The sequence below is a fragment of the Sturnus vulgaris genome, chromosome 17 (genome assembly GCF_052056855.1).
Source record: "Sturnus vulgaris isolate bStuVul1 chromosome 17, bStuVul1.hap1, whole genome shotgun sequence".
NCBI lineage: Eukaryota > Metazoa > Chordata > Aves > Passeriformes > Sturnidae > Sturnus > Sturnus vulgaris.
Window position 1 is genome coordinate 4,574,970 of NC_142259.1, and position 20,162 is coordinate 4,595,131.

A 20,162-nucleotide genomic window follows, 5' to 3' on the forward strand; every position below is an offset into this window, starting at 1 on the left:
TTTGCCACATGTGAGACAAACAGGGAAAGACATGGACAGATTTAAATCTCTCACTTGCCCAGTGGGCTGACCCCAAAGGTTCTGCAGAGTCATATGAATACACTTCTGCTGCTGTTCAGTAAGACTTGGGCTTGTGCAAATGTAATTAAGGCCTGTTTGTTATTGTCAACTCTGTTTGCCATTCTAACCCAAGAAATACTGCTTCCTTCTAAAAGTAATTAAATATTGAAGGAACAAAGTAAGATGTCTCATATACTGCTTTAAGTTTCTTCTCAGTGTAGCAGAAAAAAAACCTGAATAAGCACACATTTCTGTTTTAGTAGAATATTTGGTTGTAAATTCATCTAATGTTAATGTAATCTGAACTCTGGTTGAAAACAAAGAGAGCTAAGCTTCTTAAAATTCATATCCCTCCTTTCTAAAAGCCTTATTAGTGTGTAGTTTGAGGCTGGAAAAATGCAGAAAACAAGACTAATGACAAGGTCATAAGCAGTTTTATTGTGGGTCCCTATAGCAGGCATCTGACTTGTGTTTTATTTAAATGCCTGTGGTTTTTGCAAGCAAAATAATCCTTTGTTTACTAAAGAAATAAATATGATTATAAGATTATTTTAAAAAATAATAGTGTTTGTGCTGAAAAAGGAACCTCAAACCTAACAATATCCAGTTCAATATGTTTCAGGCCATGACCCTTATATGTTTTGTGGCTTTTACTAGAGGCAGATTTCACATTTGGTTTTGTGTAGAATAATACAACTCAAGCAGAGCTATATATGTTTTTTTCTAAAAGACATTTCAGGCTGTTATACTCGGGATATAAAGATGGCAAATGTGGGAGGGGAGAGAAAGGAGGAGGTGACCTGAGAGAGGGAAATCGGTTTTCTTCTGGTACATCCATTTATTTCCATTTTAATTTGTAAATTTGTGAATTATTTTGCAAATATTCTGAACAGTTCCCAGACATTATAAATAACTGGCATGAAATTTGGTTACTGCACCTGCTGATCACTGTTTGTTGGCACCTACAGCACAAAAAAAGTCCTTTGGCCTTGTTCCTCCTGAGCTCCAAAAGCAATGGCTCTCAGCAAGGGCAGCCCCTCACGATTGGGGCTTGGTGCCCCCCTCTGAAGGGATAAATCAGAATTTAGTCTGTGATTATCCAGGGATTAAAACTGCATCAAACCCAGCCCTCCTAGAATGGCCATCATTAGACATTTGGTTTATTGTGGAAGTTATAATACAGAATAAACGTTACAGGAGAAATCATTGGGATACTGGCTGAGATGTTGGGGGCCAGGAGGGAGCCTGCCTGCACAGTGGGGACAGTGAGCTGCTTTCCAGGAGAGCACAGAGGATTAATCCATCACTAAATGATCCTTTGGGTCTGTGATCCTTTCTTGTCTCACAGTATTTGCGACTGAAAATCTGTGTAAAGGCTGAGAGCACTTTGGTGGTGGCCAAGGCTTCCAAAGCAGATCATTTCTTGCTGGGACAGTCCTCCCCTTGTGTGCTGCAAAATCAGAAGGTTTGGTGTCCATCTGTGCCCCACATCCCCCACATGAGCCTTGCTCTTGATGCACTCTGACATTTCAGTGGGGAGGGACCCAACCAGTGACAATTTCCCCTGTTTCACACTGTTGGCTTTATAAATGTGCTGATTGCTTTAGGTGACTGAATAAGCTGCCAGTTTTCAGTGAAAACCACTGTAATGGAGGAGTTCTAACTGCTACATTAAAGTGTCATGCTAGTAGGGTGAAATGATAGAAAAGAAGGCAAATACTTTAAAAATGTATTTTATGACACATGAAGCGTACATTTCCCCTCCTCCCCAGCAAACACTTGAATGCAAACTTTTTTTCTGGTTAATACAAGTGATGTTAGTAACTCAAGGAACTTTTTTGTTCAGTCTTGCAGGAAACCTGATAGCAATTCAATTAGAAAATGCAAATGAGGTCACACATTTCCCACAAGAGTACTGAATTACCCCAGAGGAAACTGAGTGATATTCCAGCATAACAATAAATACTTAAGATAAAGTTTTTTGTACTGTTCTTGTCTGGCTGCCTGTTGTTCCAATTGAAAGTATCAATCGAAGCTGTGGGTGTAGTTTGGGAAGAGGGGGGAAAAAATAAAAGAAAATAAAAAGAGAAGAAAATAAAGGAGAAAAGGAAAAAATATTCTATTTTTGTCAAATAATATAAAGTCTTTATGGCTCGTGTCAGCATTTGTGAAAGATGAACTTGAGTGGGATAATGCTCCAGAAGAAAACGAAGTAAAGCTGGGCTTTACTTATCTGGAATTAGCAGTGTAATGTCTTCTTTTCTAAGGGTGCATGCTGTTATTTTGAAAAATTGGTTATTGATTCAACCAAAAGTCTAAAAATGAAGATTATGTTTGTGAACAGTGACATTGCTGAGGACTGCAGTCTTCAGAGTGTCCTTTTTTTTTTTTACTTACAGAAACTCAAACCTTCCCAATTATGAGTAGAAATATTGTGCCATTTGTCCTTCACACCCCACACCTGCCCTCTGTGTCCATCAGTCCAAGCTGCTCCTCATCATTCCTTGAAAATCAGCTTTCTCCACCCCTTGCCTTGGCTCATCCCAGCTGAAGTTCTCATTTATATTGATTGTTTTCTTTAATTTTCAGTCCTTTCATGTGTCTAAGGCACATCTGGCAAATTTTCATCTGTATTTATTTAGCTATCTATTTTTCTGTAGTTCTCACCTCACAAGTTAAAATCCAGATTGTAGAAATACAGCATAGAAAAGAATTCACAGCAAAGAGCTTAGAGGTACAGGATATATTTAGGACATGTAAGATGTCATTCATCTGCTGCCAGTGATTTAGTTTGGAAAAAAAAAAAGTTATTTTCTTTGAACCATGTTTATGTCAACCAAAGTTTCTCGATGTTTGAGCTTTTCAAATTCTGAGCATGGAAATATGTAAATTTTTGTAATGTTAAATCACTGGGAATTGTGCAATTAAATTTGGAAATATATAAGGTCTGCAGCTAGTGTTTAAAACATTGAGAACTGCTGTCCAAAATCAATTCTTGCTTAAGCCCAGCTTGTGTTTTATTATATCTCATCTTATTTTGGGCTGCTTTCATAACCCAGCTATGAGTCCACAGCCATACAGTGTGAATATGAAAAGCTGATTCTTACAGACAGTTTTTTGTTTGTTTTTTTTTTTATTTAAAGCCTTTAAATAATCATCTGTGGTATTTTACCTGGCTGGGGTTTTAAATTCCAAGTGCAGCCTTTTATTGCAGATCACCAGCACAAAGGTCTGTGGGCAAGGAGAGGCTTGTTCAGCACTGCTCTCATTCATGACCTGGGTTACTGTGCAGCCAGGATGCTCTGCACGAGGCTGGGGAGCCTCCCGAGGGAGGAAAATCAGAGTTTAAGTGGGATCTGTGCTTCCAGTGACTCCAGTCTCCCTGACACTCTTGAGAAAAAACGTGTTCACTTTCTTCCTTCTTTTCCCTGCACTGGGGTGAGATGTTACCTGTGGCATCAGGATGATGGGAGTTTGCCCCATCAAACTCTTTCATCACTAGAGAAGGGCTGAAAAAATGAGGTTTTAGTTGTCATCCTGCCTTTTTCTGACGATACTGGTGCATATTTTAAGTGCTGGGTCATTACACTGGCACTGTCCTCTTTCACCACCTCTGTGAGGGATCCAAGGCAGTAACTAAAATGGCAGCTGGAATAATTTTTATTTCTGTATCTCATCAGGGGAGCAGGACCTGGATTTATCAGTCAGGGAGAGTACATACAGAGATTTCTGTTTCCTTCAGATAACTTGTGAGACATTGTTTGGGGTTTTATCAAATCAGATCAGTGGAAAAGATGAGAAAGAGGATGACTAATAAATTAGTATCATATAATTGTTACCAGTGAGACTGCTCATGATAATTGTGCAAGTCTAATGAAGATGCATCTGCTGAACTTGCCTCACCTCATGCTTAAGTGAATTTGAACGTCTCACATGTAATCACTGCAGGAGGAGAGAGTGGTGTTTGTGAACTTCCCTGGCCTGATTTTCAGGTGTGCTGAATCCCATTGCCTCGTGCTGAAGCCAGGATAAGAAATGACACACAAGTGCTCATTGCCTTGGAAAATCAGCCCACTCTGGGAAGTTTCCAAGCACTGCTCTTGCTGCATTTAGTTCTTAAGCAGTCAGCATCATACCAAGGGTCAGGCTCAAAGCTGTGCTCCAAAGACCATCTGTAAGTGAAATTCACTCCAGATCTGTCTTCTTTCAAACAAAAGGAAGTCCTAAGGATTGAAGTGCCTACACGGAAATAAGTTGTTCCTGATAAAACAAACCCCTTGGACTGCTGTGTGCTCCTGCCTGTGATGTGTTCCTTGCCCTTGCCAGATCAAAGCTTTTGACCTCCCATTTCATGTTCTTTGTTGGTAACTGCTGAAGTCTGACTGCCATTTAAAAAAAAAAATTTTTTTGTAGTGAATATCCTAAAAATACCTTCATTGCCGTGATAATCTGATGAAAGCTGCTTGTAAACATGAGTTTGAGTGCAGACAAAAATTGCTTCCGTATAGGCACATCCATAAAAATAAACTTTCTTTCAGGGGCTCTGAATATCCAGGATCTTTCCTTTAGCCCAGCAAACTGAGACAGGTCGGTAGGTGGAAGCTCAGTGTGAAGGAGAGTTTTGGCTCCTCCCAAATTGGAGGATGCAGGGTCCTGGGTTGTTGGATGAGGTGTGACCCCCTGGCATGTCCAGCTGGGGTGAGGGGAGGAGCAGGGATGGGTGCCCAGCAGGGCAGGGTGGCCTGAGGAGTCCCAGCAAGGAGTGGGATCTCAAGCACTGCCCCCACCCAGCAAAGCACTTAAACTCAGGCTTGAATTTCATCTTGCAAATGGAGATAAATTGAATGTGTCCTCACGGTCAAATTTGAGCATTTCTTAGGTGCACTCTGGAATTGGAGAAAAAAAAAAAAAAAAGAAGAACAGTCTTTTCTCAAGAGCCTCTTGAAATAACCAAAGGATAACTTGAAAGGGCAAATTCTCACGCTAGCACTGAGGAGAAGTACCAGGCTGAATTACTTTGCTTTGTGCTAAAGGAGCAGCAGTGCCTGTGATCTTTTAAATCTCTTGTGATCTTTTTACTTGCAAACATTATGAAGAGGAGGAGTATTGTTACATTTAATTCATTATGATTATTTTAATTCATGTATCTTTTGAACTTCATGGCTTTAGAAAAATAAAATGAGATTACAATTTTTCAGGCTTTTAAGGGGTAGACTTCCTCCTGCTTCTTTCTGTGGTGAAGAGCACTTGTAGTAGTCTGAATTCTAGAAGCAAAAGAAATGTGTTTTGGAATCAAGTTTTCAGTTATTTGTTAGAAATTTTGTTGGGGAGGATGAACTCAGATTGCTGGCCCAGATATTTCATACATTTTTCTCAAGATTAGGTGCAGGATGAGAGAGGTAATTCCAAACTGCAATAGAAGTTTTCACTGTATTGTATGTGAAAAGATCTACCCACCTTTATTCCCAACCTACAGGTAACGAGTATGAGGATTTTGTGATTTAATAGCCCTGCTCTTGAGAAGTACTTGTACTTCTGAAGCCATTGTGTGTGGCTTCTCCCAATTATGAGAATGACATTAACTTGAAGATAGAAGTGTCTCTTCGTAAACACTAGAAGGTAGAGTACAACAGTAATTTAGATGTTTCTTAAACAATCCTACCTGAGAAGCACTGTGAGAGTAGATCTTACAAAGGGAGTATGAAAAGGTCAAGTTGATATGGGGAGCTTTGCAAGGAAACAACCTCATCAGAACTTTTCCTGTAGGGATGAGATGTTGAAGCCTTAAAATGAGAGAGGAAAGGTACATGCAGAGCTGTGCTTTGGGGGTGATGTCATCTTCTGTCCATTGACAGCTCTTGCCATATTCAAAGCCTGACAACGACAGGAAGAGTATCACAGGTGCTGGATGCCTGTGGGAGCCATAAAAGATTCCACCAAAGGCAGACAGATTTCTAATGTACCTGCTTTGGTAGGTGATTCTTGCAGAGAATGGAAGAGGAAGATCACTTGAAACCCTGAGAGAGTGCACTGGCCAGGAGGTGCCTCTAATCATGCGTGTGGTACCACAGGATCAGTGTGAGCACAGCTCTGCCTCTCCTTCCCAGCTGAAACTGCCATCCCTTAGAGATCCCGTGGGCATTTTGTGTCAGCTCAGTAACGAAGTGAGCCCTGTACCCATCCCAGCTCTGCAGCACAAGAAGCTGATTGAAGTGCTCTGGTGACTGCCTGCATTGCAGCTTAAATTGGTGACAACTTACCCAAGAGAAGGTGTGGGTGAGTTCAGGTGATTTCTGAATTTCAGTTAAATTCTGCTCGGAAATCAACACCCCCTGTCCCAGCCTGGTCACCAGGCACCTGAAAATCCCTGTTCTGGCCCTGGGGGCATTAGCTGCAGCCTGTGTCCATGGGGCCCTCAACACCCTTGGTAGGTTTCCTGATCAAAGAAAACAACATGTATTTGGGGTTTTTTAAATAAGAGCCTCCTGTGGTGACCACATGGGTTATGCCCAGAGCTGGTGCATCTCTTTTCTCTGGAGTCCAGACTTAACTCAGCATTTAATTACAGTAATCCACAAAGGGCCCTGCTGCACCTTTTGCAAAGAAAGGATCTTCTCCTGCCTGACTCACAAGCCAGTGTGTCGTGTTCTCCCTATTTAAAAATTCCCTGGTTTTACCTGTTACTCTTCTTCAGCTTTTTTCGTGCTTTGCAGCCCTGCAAAACATTTTGACTCCTCGGTCACGCTGATCACATTTTACTAGTTCAATCAAGTAAAATTTTCCAAAGCCTGCAAAGCCAGCCAGATACCTAACAACCTTAAATTTGCATGCATGCCTCATTTTTCAGCTCTCAAGGAACAGGGCATGTAGAGCTTTGACACTGTTCCTCAGGAGCCAGGGGTTTTGGCATGCCTGATGCATTTGTGTGTGTTACGTGGCTCATTCTCCTCCTCTGAGGGCAGTAACTTGGTTAGCTTTTACTCAAACTTTTTCTTCCCTGTCAGCTGATGTGTTCTAGAAGCTCATGCACTTGCCAAATCTGACAATTTTTCTTACTAATTGACTCTAATGCGAACTGCTCTATGCAGCCCCACTGCTAGCTGATAAAAAACAAAAAGTAATGAATTTTTGCTTAACTAGCTGATTTAATTAAAATGTTTTATACTGTACTTGTGTGGTTTCTATAAATGGAGAGGTAATTTTGTTTAATGAGTTCCTAACCAAACATAACATTCCTGACTGTACGTAGCCAGATTTGATAAAGGTCACAAACGCTGCAATTCCACTGTTTGCTTTTGGAAGTCGTGATGATCAAACAGCTTGCTTGGGTACTGGAAATATCCTGTCAGGATTGGTTCCCTCTGTTCCTGTTTGTACCAGAAATTATTAGTAAGTTTTAGGAGCAGAGGGGTTTCTTCTCTCTATCTGAACACTGTTCATTATCTTTAAAGTGGAAGTGTACTGCCAAAATCCCATCTCATTGTCAATTAGTGGCTTCTCTGCAAACACATTAATTTAATGCCCCTGCTGAAGAGCTGTGCATGTTGGAACATCTTGCTGCTAAAACAATAGTTTTCAGAGCTGTTTGACACAAATCATTCATGAATGGCAATTTATGCTGTGATGGTAATGGGATGTGACATGAAGCTATCTTTGATTAAATTTACCACAGCTTACAACTATTAGTAAATAAAGCTAATACAGACAGTCATCACAGAGTTCTAAATGGTGGATGAGGAGAAAAACAGATTATGGATTCCTTACCTGTGCAGTTACTAAATAATAGCTTCACGTAGCACAACTATAATAAATTAAAGTCTAAAATTAAAAGTCTGATCTTCTTAAAACTACTTTTTTCCCTGTCTCCAACTTCAGCAAATTCAGCACTGACCTAAATAAAAAAGGAATCAATTACCGTAAAATAAATAAATTTGCTGTTTGTTCTGCAACCCTTTCATTCTACTGTATGAGAACACAAAATAGAGTATCTTTCCATACTGAAAGATCAAAAACTGGAGAAATGGTGCATTTTGGGAAAAAAGGGTTCATTCGTCCTCCACTGCCATCCCTGATGTCAGCAAAATGTTGTTTCCTTAGAACAGAATTCATGCAAATGTTTATTTTGCAGAGCTCTCATGTTTCCTTTGTTAAAAGAACTAAACTCTATTTTCATTGTCTTATTTTCTGTTTGGTAAATATCATTTTCTCCTGTCCTTTCTTCAGCTACCATGGAAACAAGCAAAAATGCTTCAGATTAAATATTTTTAAATAGATTCTTTTTTTCCCTGGTAGAAAATGGTACCAGTTTTCAAAATGTATATTGATATAGGAGATGAAGGGAAATATGTTTGAGCAATGGACTAAAGGTGGCTTTGTATCCCCTTGTATTGATAAAAATATATTAAAAACACGTTGCCTCAGTTAAACCCTACGAGTGACACCAGGAATAAAGCAACCCAAGTATTATTTCTTTTCTGAAAAATGTCTAGCGTGAAGTGCTAAAGATTCTGCAAAAATAATAAGACTGGCTTATAAATAAAGCAGGTTAAATCATAAACAATTCTGATACCTGGGAAATAAAGGCCTTATTTCCTTCCCTGCAGTTGCAAAGGTACTTTTTATTGCAAGTGCAAGTATAATATATTTTGGTGCCGAATCTGGAGCGTTTCATTTTTTTGGGTTGAGCCCTCTGAAATTATTGATCTCCAACAAACGCACCCTAAGAACTCACTCGTTATTTATATGCAGGGAATGCTGGCTTATTTACCCAAACATTAGAGTGATCCAAAATGTTCAGCTAAGCAGGAACACAAAATATGATATTATATTATGTAAATGGGTTTGTGATACGCTCTGCTGGATAATAACTTCCAGATGTCTCCGTAGCCAGAGGCTGACGGATATCAAAGGCAGGTTGGCTGGGAGGGGACCCAGCCAGCTGGCCAGGCTGGCTACTGCTCAGTGGAGCAGAAGGTGGGAGCTGGTGTTTCTTCTCCCTCACTGCTTTTATTGGTGGGCTAGTGAAAAGGCAGTGGCTCGTAGCCTCCTTGTCACGAGCAGGATGGGGCTGGAGGGGCTGCTGGCATCCCACGTGCTTTGCTCTGTCTTTTTTCAACCTCTTTTATGGGTAGAGGTTGGGTTTAGTCTGAATCTTTTCCCAGTAAATGAAAGGCTGGCAAGCCACTGACCAGCACTGACAGGAGATTATAGACTCACTAAATGGCTTTTCCAACTCATCCTTTATTCCCAGTGCCAGGTGCTGACAGGGAATGTCCCTGAGCTCTCAGTGTCCTGGTGGAAGTGCAGTTGGTTGAAGCACCCCACAGCCTCAGCAGTTTGGAGTAAGGTGTCCTGAAGCTGTTGGGTTTTGAAGCCTGACAGTCCCTTTGGGATTTAGCTCCGAGTCCTCTTCCAAATGCAGCAGGTTGTGTTCACCATCCTTAAAGGCAGTTCTAGACTGAAGAGGGATTGTAAATGACTCTAGGGAGAGGCCATTGAAACTGCTGGCATGGACTCCAAGACACCCCTACACCTTGTGTGAAGCAGCCTGGGAGAAGGAAGTTCTTGTCACAATCATTATAGACTGTGAAAAATTAGGATTGTGATTGAGGCTGCACATCCTCCAACCTCACATTGCTTTTTGAAAGCTTGATCTGCCATCTCAGTGAAAGGTTTCTGATTGACTTCTATATGTTTTTAATTGATTTCAACTAATAGCCAAAAAAGAAAAAAAAAAGTGGCAAGGGTAATTACAGGGCAAATTCTGCCACTCTGAGCTGCAGTCAATCCTCAGCTCTTCAGCTGCCTTATCAAACACAGGGAGGATGGTCTCCAAAAGGCTCCTCTTCCTCTGCCCTGCAACTGCTCCTAACAAATATTAGAGTGGCACATTCCAGAGAAAGAAGCATTTATCAGCAGAAGATGCAAGGGCTGTGTTACAATTTGCCAGTACTGGTGTTGTCCATGTGTGTCACAGTTATGGGCCAGGAGCCCACTGGAAGAGACATGGGATAGCTCAGAGCCAAGGGTCAATCCCAGACTTGCAGAATTTGGGCTTTGGGTAATACAGCCATCACAGGAGTGCTCAGCTTCATCAGTGAGCTCTGAAAAGTTCTGCCCCTGTACAAATACTAAGGCATCAGATCCTTCTGAATCCAAACTCCCCTAACAAGTTTACATCCCAGCATGGGCTCTCTTGTTGTTTTTCTTCATCTCACACTTTGTAATTACTTTTTCCCCTTGATCTTGAAGGTTTTCTTCTGTTTTGGCTCAGCTGTATTTCTCTAGCTTATCAGTGGCCTAAAGTGATAGACAGGCATAATCACTGAATTATCTGACTATTTTATATCCTCCTGTAATTATCTTTGTATTACCAAAGACTGTGCTCACATGTTCCATGTTCAGAGTTTGATCCTGTTGTGACGAGTTATAAATGTCACCGTGTCATTTTTGGAATGGAGAGTGGATTTCACTTTCCCCTGGGCACGTATTTCATGGATTGCTTTTTCTGGTGCTGCACACCATCACCCTCGTGCTGTATATGAGAGTCACAAAAACAGTGGGAGGGAAACCACCCCAAAGCAGCAGCACTAGAGGTGCTTGACTTGATTTTGTCAACGCCTGTGGACAGTTTGTGTTCTGGTGTCACTGCAAAAGGTGGAGGAATATTTTATCTTTTGAAAATGTGTCTGAGATTCCCCAAAGCATGTGGCCAGTGAGGCCATGACAGAAGATGCAGTTTTCATCTCAGTAAAAGTGTTATTCAGCAAAACCAGAATTGGAAACTGTATTTTAGAATTAATTGAATTTGGTGTCACATTCTGCTTTTGAGTTGAACTTTAGATTCTTGCAAACTCAAAAAGACTGGAGAGTTTTCTGGGGCTCACAGTTCGACAATGCTGTTATTCCAGATATGTTCTGGGATGTTTCAGTCAGAGATCTGAATAGTTCTGGCATTTATACTCACCAGACTTTGTTACTGCATTTGTCTCACAGCTTTTAAACAGCAGAAAACATGTACAACATATTTCAACAACACCAGAGAAATTAGGGTCATGAGAATGCATTGTCAACAAATGAAGATAAAAAAGAGCTGTTGTTTAAAAAAAGAAAAAAAAATTGTTGTTGCAAGATGCTTTTGAAATTCTACATATCAAATTCAGAGTCATGTTGATGATTTATTCTAATATAGGAAAACATCATCAAGAGTGACAAGCAAGCTAGTCACTGTCTAGTCACCTGCCAGCAAGTATTTCATACAGACTAAAAAGGCTGGTATTGCCTTGCTGAGCTGACACTAATTATTTCAGTATACACGGAGCTTTGGGACTCGTGTTAATTCTCAAGTCTCTCTTTAGTTCAGATTCATTCCACTGCGTAAACTCAGCAGAGCACAAATTATTTGACCATCCTTTCATAATCTGTCCCCATGCTCACTTGCCAATTATATAAACTGATCCAAATACCTGCTCTCAAAGGATTCCCATTTGGGAATCACAAGCCAATTAAAAAAAAATAGGGGATATCCACTATTCTGTGGCTCATGTCTCGTAGTCCTGTTTCATGTTGTCATGAATTTCTGAGTGTCTTCTTCAGATAGCATTGTTTTCATCAGTGTTCAGAAAAGATACCTTTCTGGTAATAAAATAATTTTTAAATGAAACCTCTTTTGGATTGCATTCCAAGGGGAGGAGGAGGTCAGCAGTGCCTACCAGTATCCTGACTATCCCAAGAAAGTCTCCCAGTGCCACACCATGACTCTGTTTCTTTGTTTATTGCACACTTCAGCAAGCATTCTAAGAGCAACATCTAAATATTGAACATGGTGCTGTGGCTGAAGGTGTGTAAACAGCACTTAGGTGAACACAACCCACATCAAGAGTGTGAGACAGGACCTGAGGAAAGTGGCTCTGTGTGTGGCTGGAAATACCATGTTTGTGTGTTCTGTGAAAACTCAGCTCTGGAACAGGCTTGTTTTTAAGGTTTGCAGTAAAAATAGCTGCATTTTGGCACAAATGCTTCCCATCCTTGTAGCCAGCGGATGTCTGCCCTCCAGAGGTGACAGAGATCAGAGCCATGACCAAGCTGGGAGAATGGGCTCCTTGCTGCTTCAGTGCCAGCCTCAGTATCTCCAGCCTTTCCTGGAGAAGGTCCACGCAGCTCTGGAGCCACATCTCAGTTTAACTTTATATAATGTTTAGTTTTCATATGCTGTGTATATAGTCTTGAGGTGACTGCCTGTTTCTTTACCTCCCAGTCAGGAATTGAAATGTGCTAATAGATGGATTTACATCAAACTAGAAGGCCTGAAGCAATGATTCCCACTGAATCAGTGCCTACAGATAACTGCTTGGAGGGTGTTTGGGTTTTTATGTTTGGAGTAAGACAAAAAGTGAATGTGGCTTAAAATGGCAGGAGCCTCACAAAATGCTTTGATAGCTTTTCCTGCGTTGTTCTTGTGTATTGGAGCATTGGGTTTGGGGTGAGAGAGTCTTTATTTTTTTTGAGAAAAATAGCTGAAAGTTGTAACATTCAGAGAACAGTATTCCCACTGGATCTTACCTCAAATGAAAAGAATGTTATTTGCAGTCTTTGTGATTTATGAAAGTTTAAACATTTTCTGGTGGGAGTGCAGGTCACCATATGGTAACAAAAGTCCTTGCTAGTTATCCTTTCTGCAGACTTTCAGAAGTAATTGCTGGAATCCTAGAATACCACAGACTATTGAAGTTTTGGGACTGCATAACCTCTGAAGAGCCTTCCCAAATCTACATTTCATTGATTCATCATTCTATAAGGCATACATTTTCTAATAATGAGCCAGTCTCTCTAAGTCAAACCATGGTCCCACCATTTCCATTTTTGTTCCTAGCACTGTAACATTTCCAACACCAAATATTACATGCAGAGAATCCATAGTTAAAAAATCAAAAAGGACTCAGAGTCACACCAAATAATGAAAATTTACTGTGCCTGAGATGTATTATGCTTCCCAGGCAGTGTGGGGTGTGTATTTTGGGATTTGTGTTCAAAACCCAGATCTCATATAAAGATCATTTGTTATGAAGCACCAAGAATCTGAACTGATGCACCTTTGCAGCCATGGGGCTGACTCTCCTTCTGGCTGGGGTTGGGTTCGTGTGGCAGAATACTTTTGCAGAACCACAGACTGCAGGTTTTTGTAGCCCTGCTTATGCATAATACCAGACAGTAAAGCTGGGCCCATGGCATGAACTGTAAAGGGATCCTCTCCCATTTTTTGTGTTCTGGTATATTGTACTTATGGGAAATTTGCAGCAGCTTCTTTACTCCTGTGTTCTGCTGCATCTCCTCACAGGTGTAATGAAGGTGATAGATTTTGGGAGGCATCTTGACTTGGGAGTGACAGCTCCATGTATTTGTGAATGGTTTAATTGACGAGGTGGTGATGACAGCTTTTCCAACCTAGCTGATTGTCTGATTCTGCATTTCTGTGAAAACAGCAGAGCTGCCAGTAAACACCTTGTGTCTTTGTTCCACGCGGCCATTGACACCACTGTTGGGTCGGGTCGTGGGAAGCGAGGATGAAACTAACTGTGTGTGCTTTCTTGTTTCCCCAACAGCCCAAAGGAAGGAAGGCAGTGCCTGGAGAGCTGGTGCAGCAGCAGAGTGACACGCTGCTGCCCTGGCGGCAGCACCAGAGCGGGCTGCGGCGGCAGAAGCGGGACTGGGTCATCCCCCCCATCAACGTGCCAGAGAACTCCAGAGGGCCCTTCCCGCAGCAGCTGGTCCGGGTGAGTTAAATACGAAATAGTGACAATGGTGCTCAGAATAATGGTGGTCTTGTAACGGCTCTGGTGAAGCAGAAGGTGTGGGAAGCCTGGCTCAAAGCACTCTCTGCTCTCCCTCCCTCCTGCAGCAAGAGTTGCCTTTTCCGTGCTGCTCCAAAGCTCCTCGCCCGTTTCCCTCCCCGTGTGACAGCAGCCTAATCGCCTCCTTCCAGCCAGTCCCTCCCAGACACTGGCACTGCTGCCAGGATGGCTCTTTGCCCACACTCCCATCCAGAAAACGGCTGCAGGTGTCAAAGCTGGGCTGGGTGGCACCCAGCGACGAGGATACTGCATCCTTCTCTTCTCTTCTCTTCTCTTCTCTTCTCTTCTCTTCTCTTCTCTTCTCTTCTCTTCTCTTCTCTTCTCTTCTCTTCTCTTCTCTTCTCTTCTCTTCTCTTCTCTTCTCTTCTCTTCTCTTCTTTTCCTTTCCTTTTCTTTTCCTTTTCCCTTTCCTTTCCTTTCCTTTCCTTTCCTTTCCTTTCCTTTCCTTTCCTACCTTTCCTTTCCTTTCCTTTCCTTTCCTTTCCTTTCCTTTCCTTTCCTTTCCTTTCCTTTCCTTTCCTTTCCTTTCCTTTCCTTTCCTTTCCTTTCCTTTCCTTTCCTTTCCTTTCCTTTCCTTTCCTTTCCTTTCCTTTCCTTTCCTTTCCTTTCCTTTCCTTTCCTTTCCTTTCCTTTCCTTTCCTTTCCTTTCCTTTCCTTTCCTTTCCTTTCCTTTCTCTTCCCTTCCCTTCCCTTCCCTTCCCTTCCCTCCTTCCTTCCCTTCCCTTCCCTTCCCTTCCCTTCCCTTCCCTTCCCTCCCATCCCGGTGCAGATGTGCCCTGGCCAGGGCAGGTTGGCTCTCTACCGCCACTGCAGATGGATCCCCCCAGCCTCCCCTGTGTTGCTACTTTCTTTCTTCACAAGGATAATCTCGGAGATCAAGTTTACCCATGTGGTTTTCTATGATGATTATGGGATGACAGGAAAAGGAAAGGAAGGGGAATGGAGTGTTTTCAGAGGCATTTGGTTGATTTATTGTTGCTGTTGATAGTGTTAGTGAAATACAAATACGTGTTGCTATTCCTCTTGTGGGTGCTGGTTTCAGGTTTTTTGGAGCAGTCGGATGATTAGCTGTAAAGAAAAAAAAAAAAAAGTAGAACTCCTTGGCAGACGTTTGCAGCTCGCTCTCTCTTGGAAGAAAATGGCAACAACTATAAAATTTCAGAGTTATTTTGAGTAGCCAGTGATGTGTCATTGGCATCCCTTCTCAGGAAGTTCATTTAGTCCTTTTGAAAGCAGTGTCTGGATTCACGAGTTGCATCATTACCTGTTTCTGTCTCTGGGAGGAAGGGGCACGTTCCCAATGCAGCCAGGGTTTGGATAAGCTTGGATTGTTGGTGTCATTTCTCTGTGCAATTAGGGAGTACAATAAAGACTAAGAAGCACCAGTGGCAAATATTCTTACATCTGTCCTGGAAAAACCAGGGAGGGGAAGCCAGGGAGTCTTTGTGTGGTCAGCAGTGTGGGGTATGGAGTGACCCATTAATGTGTTGTCCTGCTAAGCTGAAGAAATGTCTGAAGAGGAGAATAACCTGATGTGTCAAAAATGCCTTTCTAAATTAATAATTTAGATTAAATATTGAATTCCTGTGAAAAATAAAGGGTAGTAGTTGCAAAATGAACTTGTGCTCTCTTCCATTCCCTACTGATTTCTTTTGAGTTTTGACTAGACAGCAAGAGAACAACTTGCACCAGCTTACCATGGCAAATTTGTTGATTTATAAGGACTGAAATCTCTGTGGCACTTTTTACCCTACAGTCTGGAGATGAAACAAAAGGACTCGACTATGCAAAATTCTAATATGACAAATAATAAATTTTATATAGGTACAGAAGAATTTATATTCGTCACGTAGACTACCAGTAACCTTGGAAAGGTAACCTGGCTTATGGAAATACAGAACTCCCAGATTTTCAGCAATATATTCCATTGCAGTTTTCAAATACAGATGTTAGAAGAAGCACTGAAAATGAAGTAAAAATGGGGTTGGAAATAAAGAAAACTAAACTGGCTTACAGAGGGCTGTTTCCTCTTCACCTGACATACAGAAAGCATCATAATGACAGGGAAGATGATACAAAGAGTGCAACTTGATTAAGCGTGAGACCCCTGATGTTTCAGGCTTGGGTTGAGTTGCTGCTCCTCTGCAGCATCTGGCCCTTTTGCCAGTGCCTGAATGTGAAGCTTGGGTGATTCCTATCAGGAGTTACAGCTCCCTCTGTTAGACTTTGCTCTTTAATTATCCAGAACAGGACAAATCAACATCTTCAAAGACCAGCACTATCTGATTATTTCCATCCACATAATCTTCAGATTGCCCTGGAGCATTTTGCTGTCTCCTAGATCTAGGTAAGAGTTCTGATCCGATTTCCCATGCTTTTGCTCGCTGGGCACTGAATATTTTTGTGTCCATCTGCTCACAAACTGGAACCAGAAGTGCACATGTGAAGTTGAAGCTCAGGTCTCATTTGTACAGAAGCAGGTCTGTCAGAGTTTTCTCTGCTATTTTATATAAAACATTCAAAGCTACTGCTGGTTCTTGGACACTGAACTTTTTTTGGTCTAGAAAGACTTGGCTGAGCTAGCATTTTGTAGGTATAACTGATGGAAACCAGTCCCTCCATAGTGCTAGCTTTGGTTCTGGCTTCCTCCAAGGAAAGGAAGGGATGGCATGAAAAATCTCATCATTAAAAAACCAAAACCCCTACCAGAAGTACATTTTCATGGGAGTACATTTTCATGGAACCACTTGCTGTTTGCGTTTTTATAGGTCAGACTAATTTGAAATGCATAGGCAAATCTTCCAGGTTCCCTCCTACTCCTGCTTCCTATTGTGAAGGTAAAAATTCCATTTTATGGAAGTTGATTAGTTACTTGTCAGTATTTTTAGCAAGGCTGTGCCTGAATGAAGTTTAAATCATAGCAAAGGTGAATGCAGCTTGATGGGAGCCACATACCTCGAAAGGCAGCCCTCTCTGGTTCAGCTGGGATCAACTATAATTCTCTGCTCATTAAACCATTTCATTCTGATAAAATACGTTAAATGAAAAAGTTTTCAGAGAAAAAAAAGAAAAAAGGAACATTATCCCTGCCAAAAAAACCCCTTCTGTTAATTACAGGGTTTTTTCTTTCAGAGGAACATCCGTGTCTGTTCATATACATCAACCACACTAACTAGGAAATGTGTTTCAGAAAAATAATAGCTGAAAAAATAATAATAGGAATTTCTAATTAATTATGGCTGCTGAAAAGATTTACTTACTCTTCGAAGAGTTTAAATGAATATCTGACATTTATAAGCTAAAAATAATTTGTTAGTATAAAAAAATGTTTTGTAAATTCTGCTTTTGTCTTTGAGCTGAGAAAACAGTTATCAAAATTTATTGATATATGCTTATTTATTTTGGAAACATTTATGAAAATCTTGGGTTTAATTTCCTTCTGCTTCACTTCCACCTTTGTACTAGGAATAATATTGTACATGCTGTGAAATATTTCACTGTAGTGAGGCTAATTTCATTACTAATTGTCAGGTACTCTCATTATTATAACTGAAGTCCATAAAGATGCCTATTAAAAATACAAAAACAATATGAAATCCCCCTCCTTCTCCAAGCAAATGACTCATGCAGGCACACTGATCAGCTAAGATAATATATTAAATAGTTGCACCCTTGCTGAGCTCTGTCTGTTTTCTCACTGACTCATCCTTTTTAGCTACACGCGTAGCTAATTCTTAATTATCTATTATCTAATTATCCATTAGCTTATCTTGTTTTTCATCCTCTTTTGAACTTCAAAAAGAATCTCAGTTTTGGATCCACAAGCCAGTCTCCAGCTGCTTCTAATGTGAATCTTGACTCCGTTTTCAAGGCACATCTTGGTCCATCTCAATGGACTACCTGAAAATAATTTGGATTTAAAAATCCAAGTCTTGTGCAGAATTGGCTTTTGGTCATCTTTGACATGCTTAGATATTCTCTATCAAACACTGCCACTGTGTTCTCCTTTGTGAGGGCTCCAGACTTTCAGTTCATCTCCAGGACCTTTGCAGAGCTCTCAGATCCTCCCATCTTCAGAGATCCTAATTCTTCCAGCTTGCCTATATTGAACATGGAACTGAAAAATGTATTATTTTCCTATTAGACCTCTTATGATAAAAACTTGTTCATTCTCATTACACCAGCATGAAAATCCCCTGAGGATGACCAAGACAGGATCTTGGTGCTCTCACAAGCTGCCTTGATTGCATGCTACAGGCACAGCATGGGCTCTGGGTGCTGGTGATCTCAGCCACAGGAATACTAGAAACAGCCTGATGTGTGTAGCAGGGAATAAGAGGGAAGGATGCATTTTATGTAAATTTAATCAGAAAGTCCTGAAGTGGCTTGGAAAGTTGGCAGAATATAATATACCTGAAGACTCTTGTGTTGATTCTTAGCAGAGGTGTCATTGTCAGGTTGGGTTTCCAGCAGCACAGGGCACGTTAAGGGAGCAGAGAGCTCCTCTTGACACACTGCAAAACCCCGTGCTGGACTCATGGGTGGATTTAGCACATCTTAAGCTATCCTGTGACATTGAATATTGAATGTGAAAAAAGTTGATAGCACACTCTCCAGCTCAACAGCCTGTTTGTGAGCCACAGCCCACCCTGGTGCAGGAAATGGATGAGACAGCTCTCCCAAAGTCTGAAATCCTGCTGCTAGAGACACACAAGGCACACTGAGCTGTGAAAATCCCTGCCAGATTGGACCATCAGCCCTCAATGCTGCCATCTCCTTTGCTCCTCATGGCTGTTCCAGCATGTGCCTTTGCACTGTTTTAAATAGTTTTATTGTAGGAAATCCCTCTTGCCTCCTCTATCACAGCGTTGCTCACTGCTGTGAAATTGGCAGTGCAGAATCCATTAGCTCCCAGCTGCAAGACAGATGGCATCTGTCTGTGGTGAGAGAAGGTTTGTTGAGAAAAGGCCTTGCAAATGCTTCCCAAAGGACATCAGACCTTACTTTTCCTGAGAGAGATGCAGACAGCCTTGATTACAAATAGACCTAGATCTTCCTTGTTCTCCACAGGAACAGGTGTTTCTTTTGCCTTACCAGCCACACACACACTCAAAGAAAAAAAAATGGCTAGTTCTGCCTCTCAGTGCACCTCACCTTTGTGATGCCCTGTGAGCATCATCAGCAGAAATTAGGGGATTTGGTCTTTATTTTAACACTCAGACCGAGATAAGAAGGAGCAAGCCCAGAGGGTGGAGAGAAAATGAGATGTTGTGCAGCTTGTGGTGCTCTGGAGAGTCACAGCCTTCCTTTGAAAGCTGGTTCAAGGATATGGATTGAGATAGCTCTTGGCTGGACTGCAATTTCACCCCACAAACCAACCTGACATCAAAGAGGGAAAGATGAGCAGGAAAATGGTTCATTAAATGTTCATCTTGCCATGGTCTTGGCTCTGGTATTGATCTCTCCTCTGTGTGTGTGCTACCAAACCAGGACTCGCATATGACTCACAGAATGAATGGAGAAAGTGAAATATGACTCAGTGCTACTTTCTTGAGGTGTCCATTTGAAATTCCTTTAAAACCTACACTGTGAAGGAGGTTCCTAAACATATTCCACACTATAGGTACTGCTCAAAGACATCCCTTTGTTTGCATTCCCCCTGCTGATGCCATTCTCAGTTTCCAGCGTTCACCAAAAGAGAAGGGCAGGTCCTGCTGTAATCAGACATGTCTGGCAGAGCTGGTGGGGCTGCCCCAGTGTGTGCCATTGGGGAATCTGGGTCAGGGGAAGCAGATGCCCAGTGCTTTATGGGCTTTCCGTGCACGCTCACATCCAGCATTATGGATTGAAAAGTGCAGCTACAGCATAAATGCTCCATTTAAAATTCTCTTACAACAGCATTCAAGCCTATACTGTAATTATACATATTGTATTTCCTTGTATTCAGACCCATAGGGAATTTATATTGTCCTTGCTAAAGCCAGAGGGACTGAAGGAAAGCAGTCATTTAATGATTCAGCTGTCTTGGGCTCTATGATTTAATCAATCATATGAAAGAAATTTTTAGATTCTTTGTGTTTAGAGTTCTCTTGTCTGAGCAGAAAATGTTCCCTTTTTGAATTGCTTTAATAGCTGTATTTATGCAGCTGAAAGTTCCTTAAGAAATGAAAGTAAAATCAAATTGCTGAGAATGCCTAGATAATTTATCGGAGAATATTCAATTAGAATATATTAATATTTTAGATTTCCATC

General features: G+C 41.4%; 1 protein-coding gene across 2 annotated transcripts in view; it reads left to right on the forward strand.

Moving 5' to 3' along the window:
* The window catches only part of CDH4 (cadherin 4), a 420,603-nt gene that overhangs the window by 250,640 nt on the left and 149,801 nt on the right, over positions 1–20,162 (forward strand). For both annotated transcript variants that reach the window (XM_088174755.1, XM_088174756.1), the window contains one exon: positions 13,662–13,832. In XM_088174755.1, the coding sequence (XP_088030881.1) occupies positions 13,662–13,832 (171 nt within the window). The remainder of the gene's footprint in view (positions 1–13,661; positions 13,833–20,162) is intronic.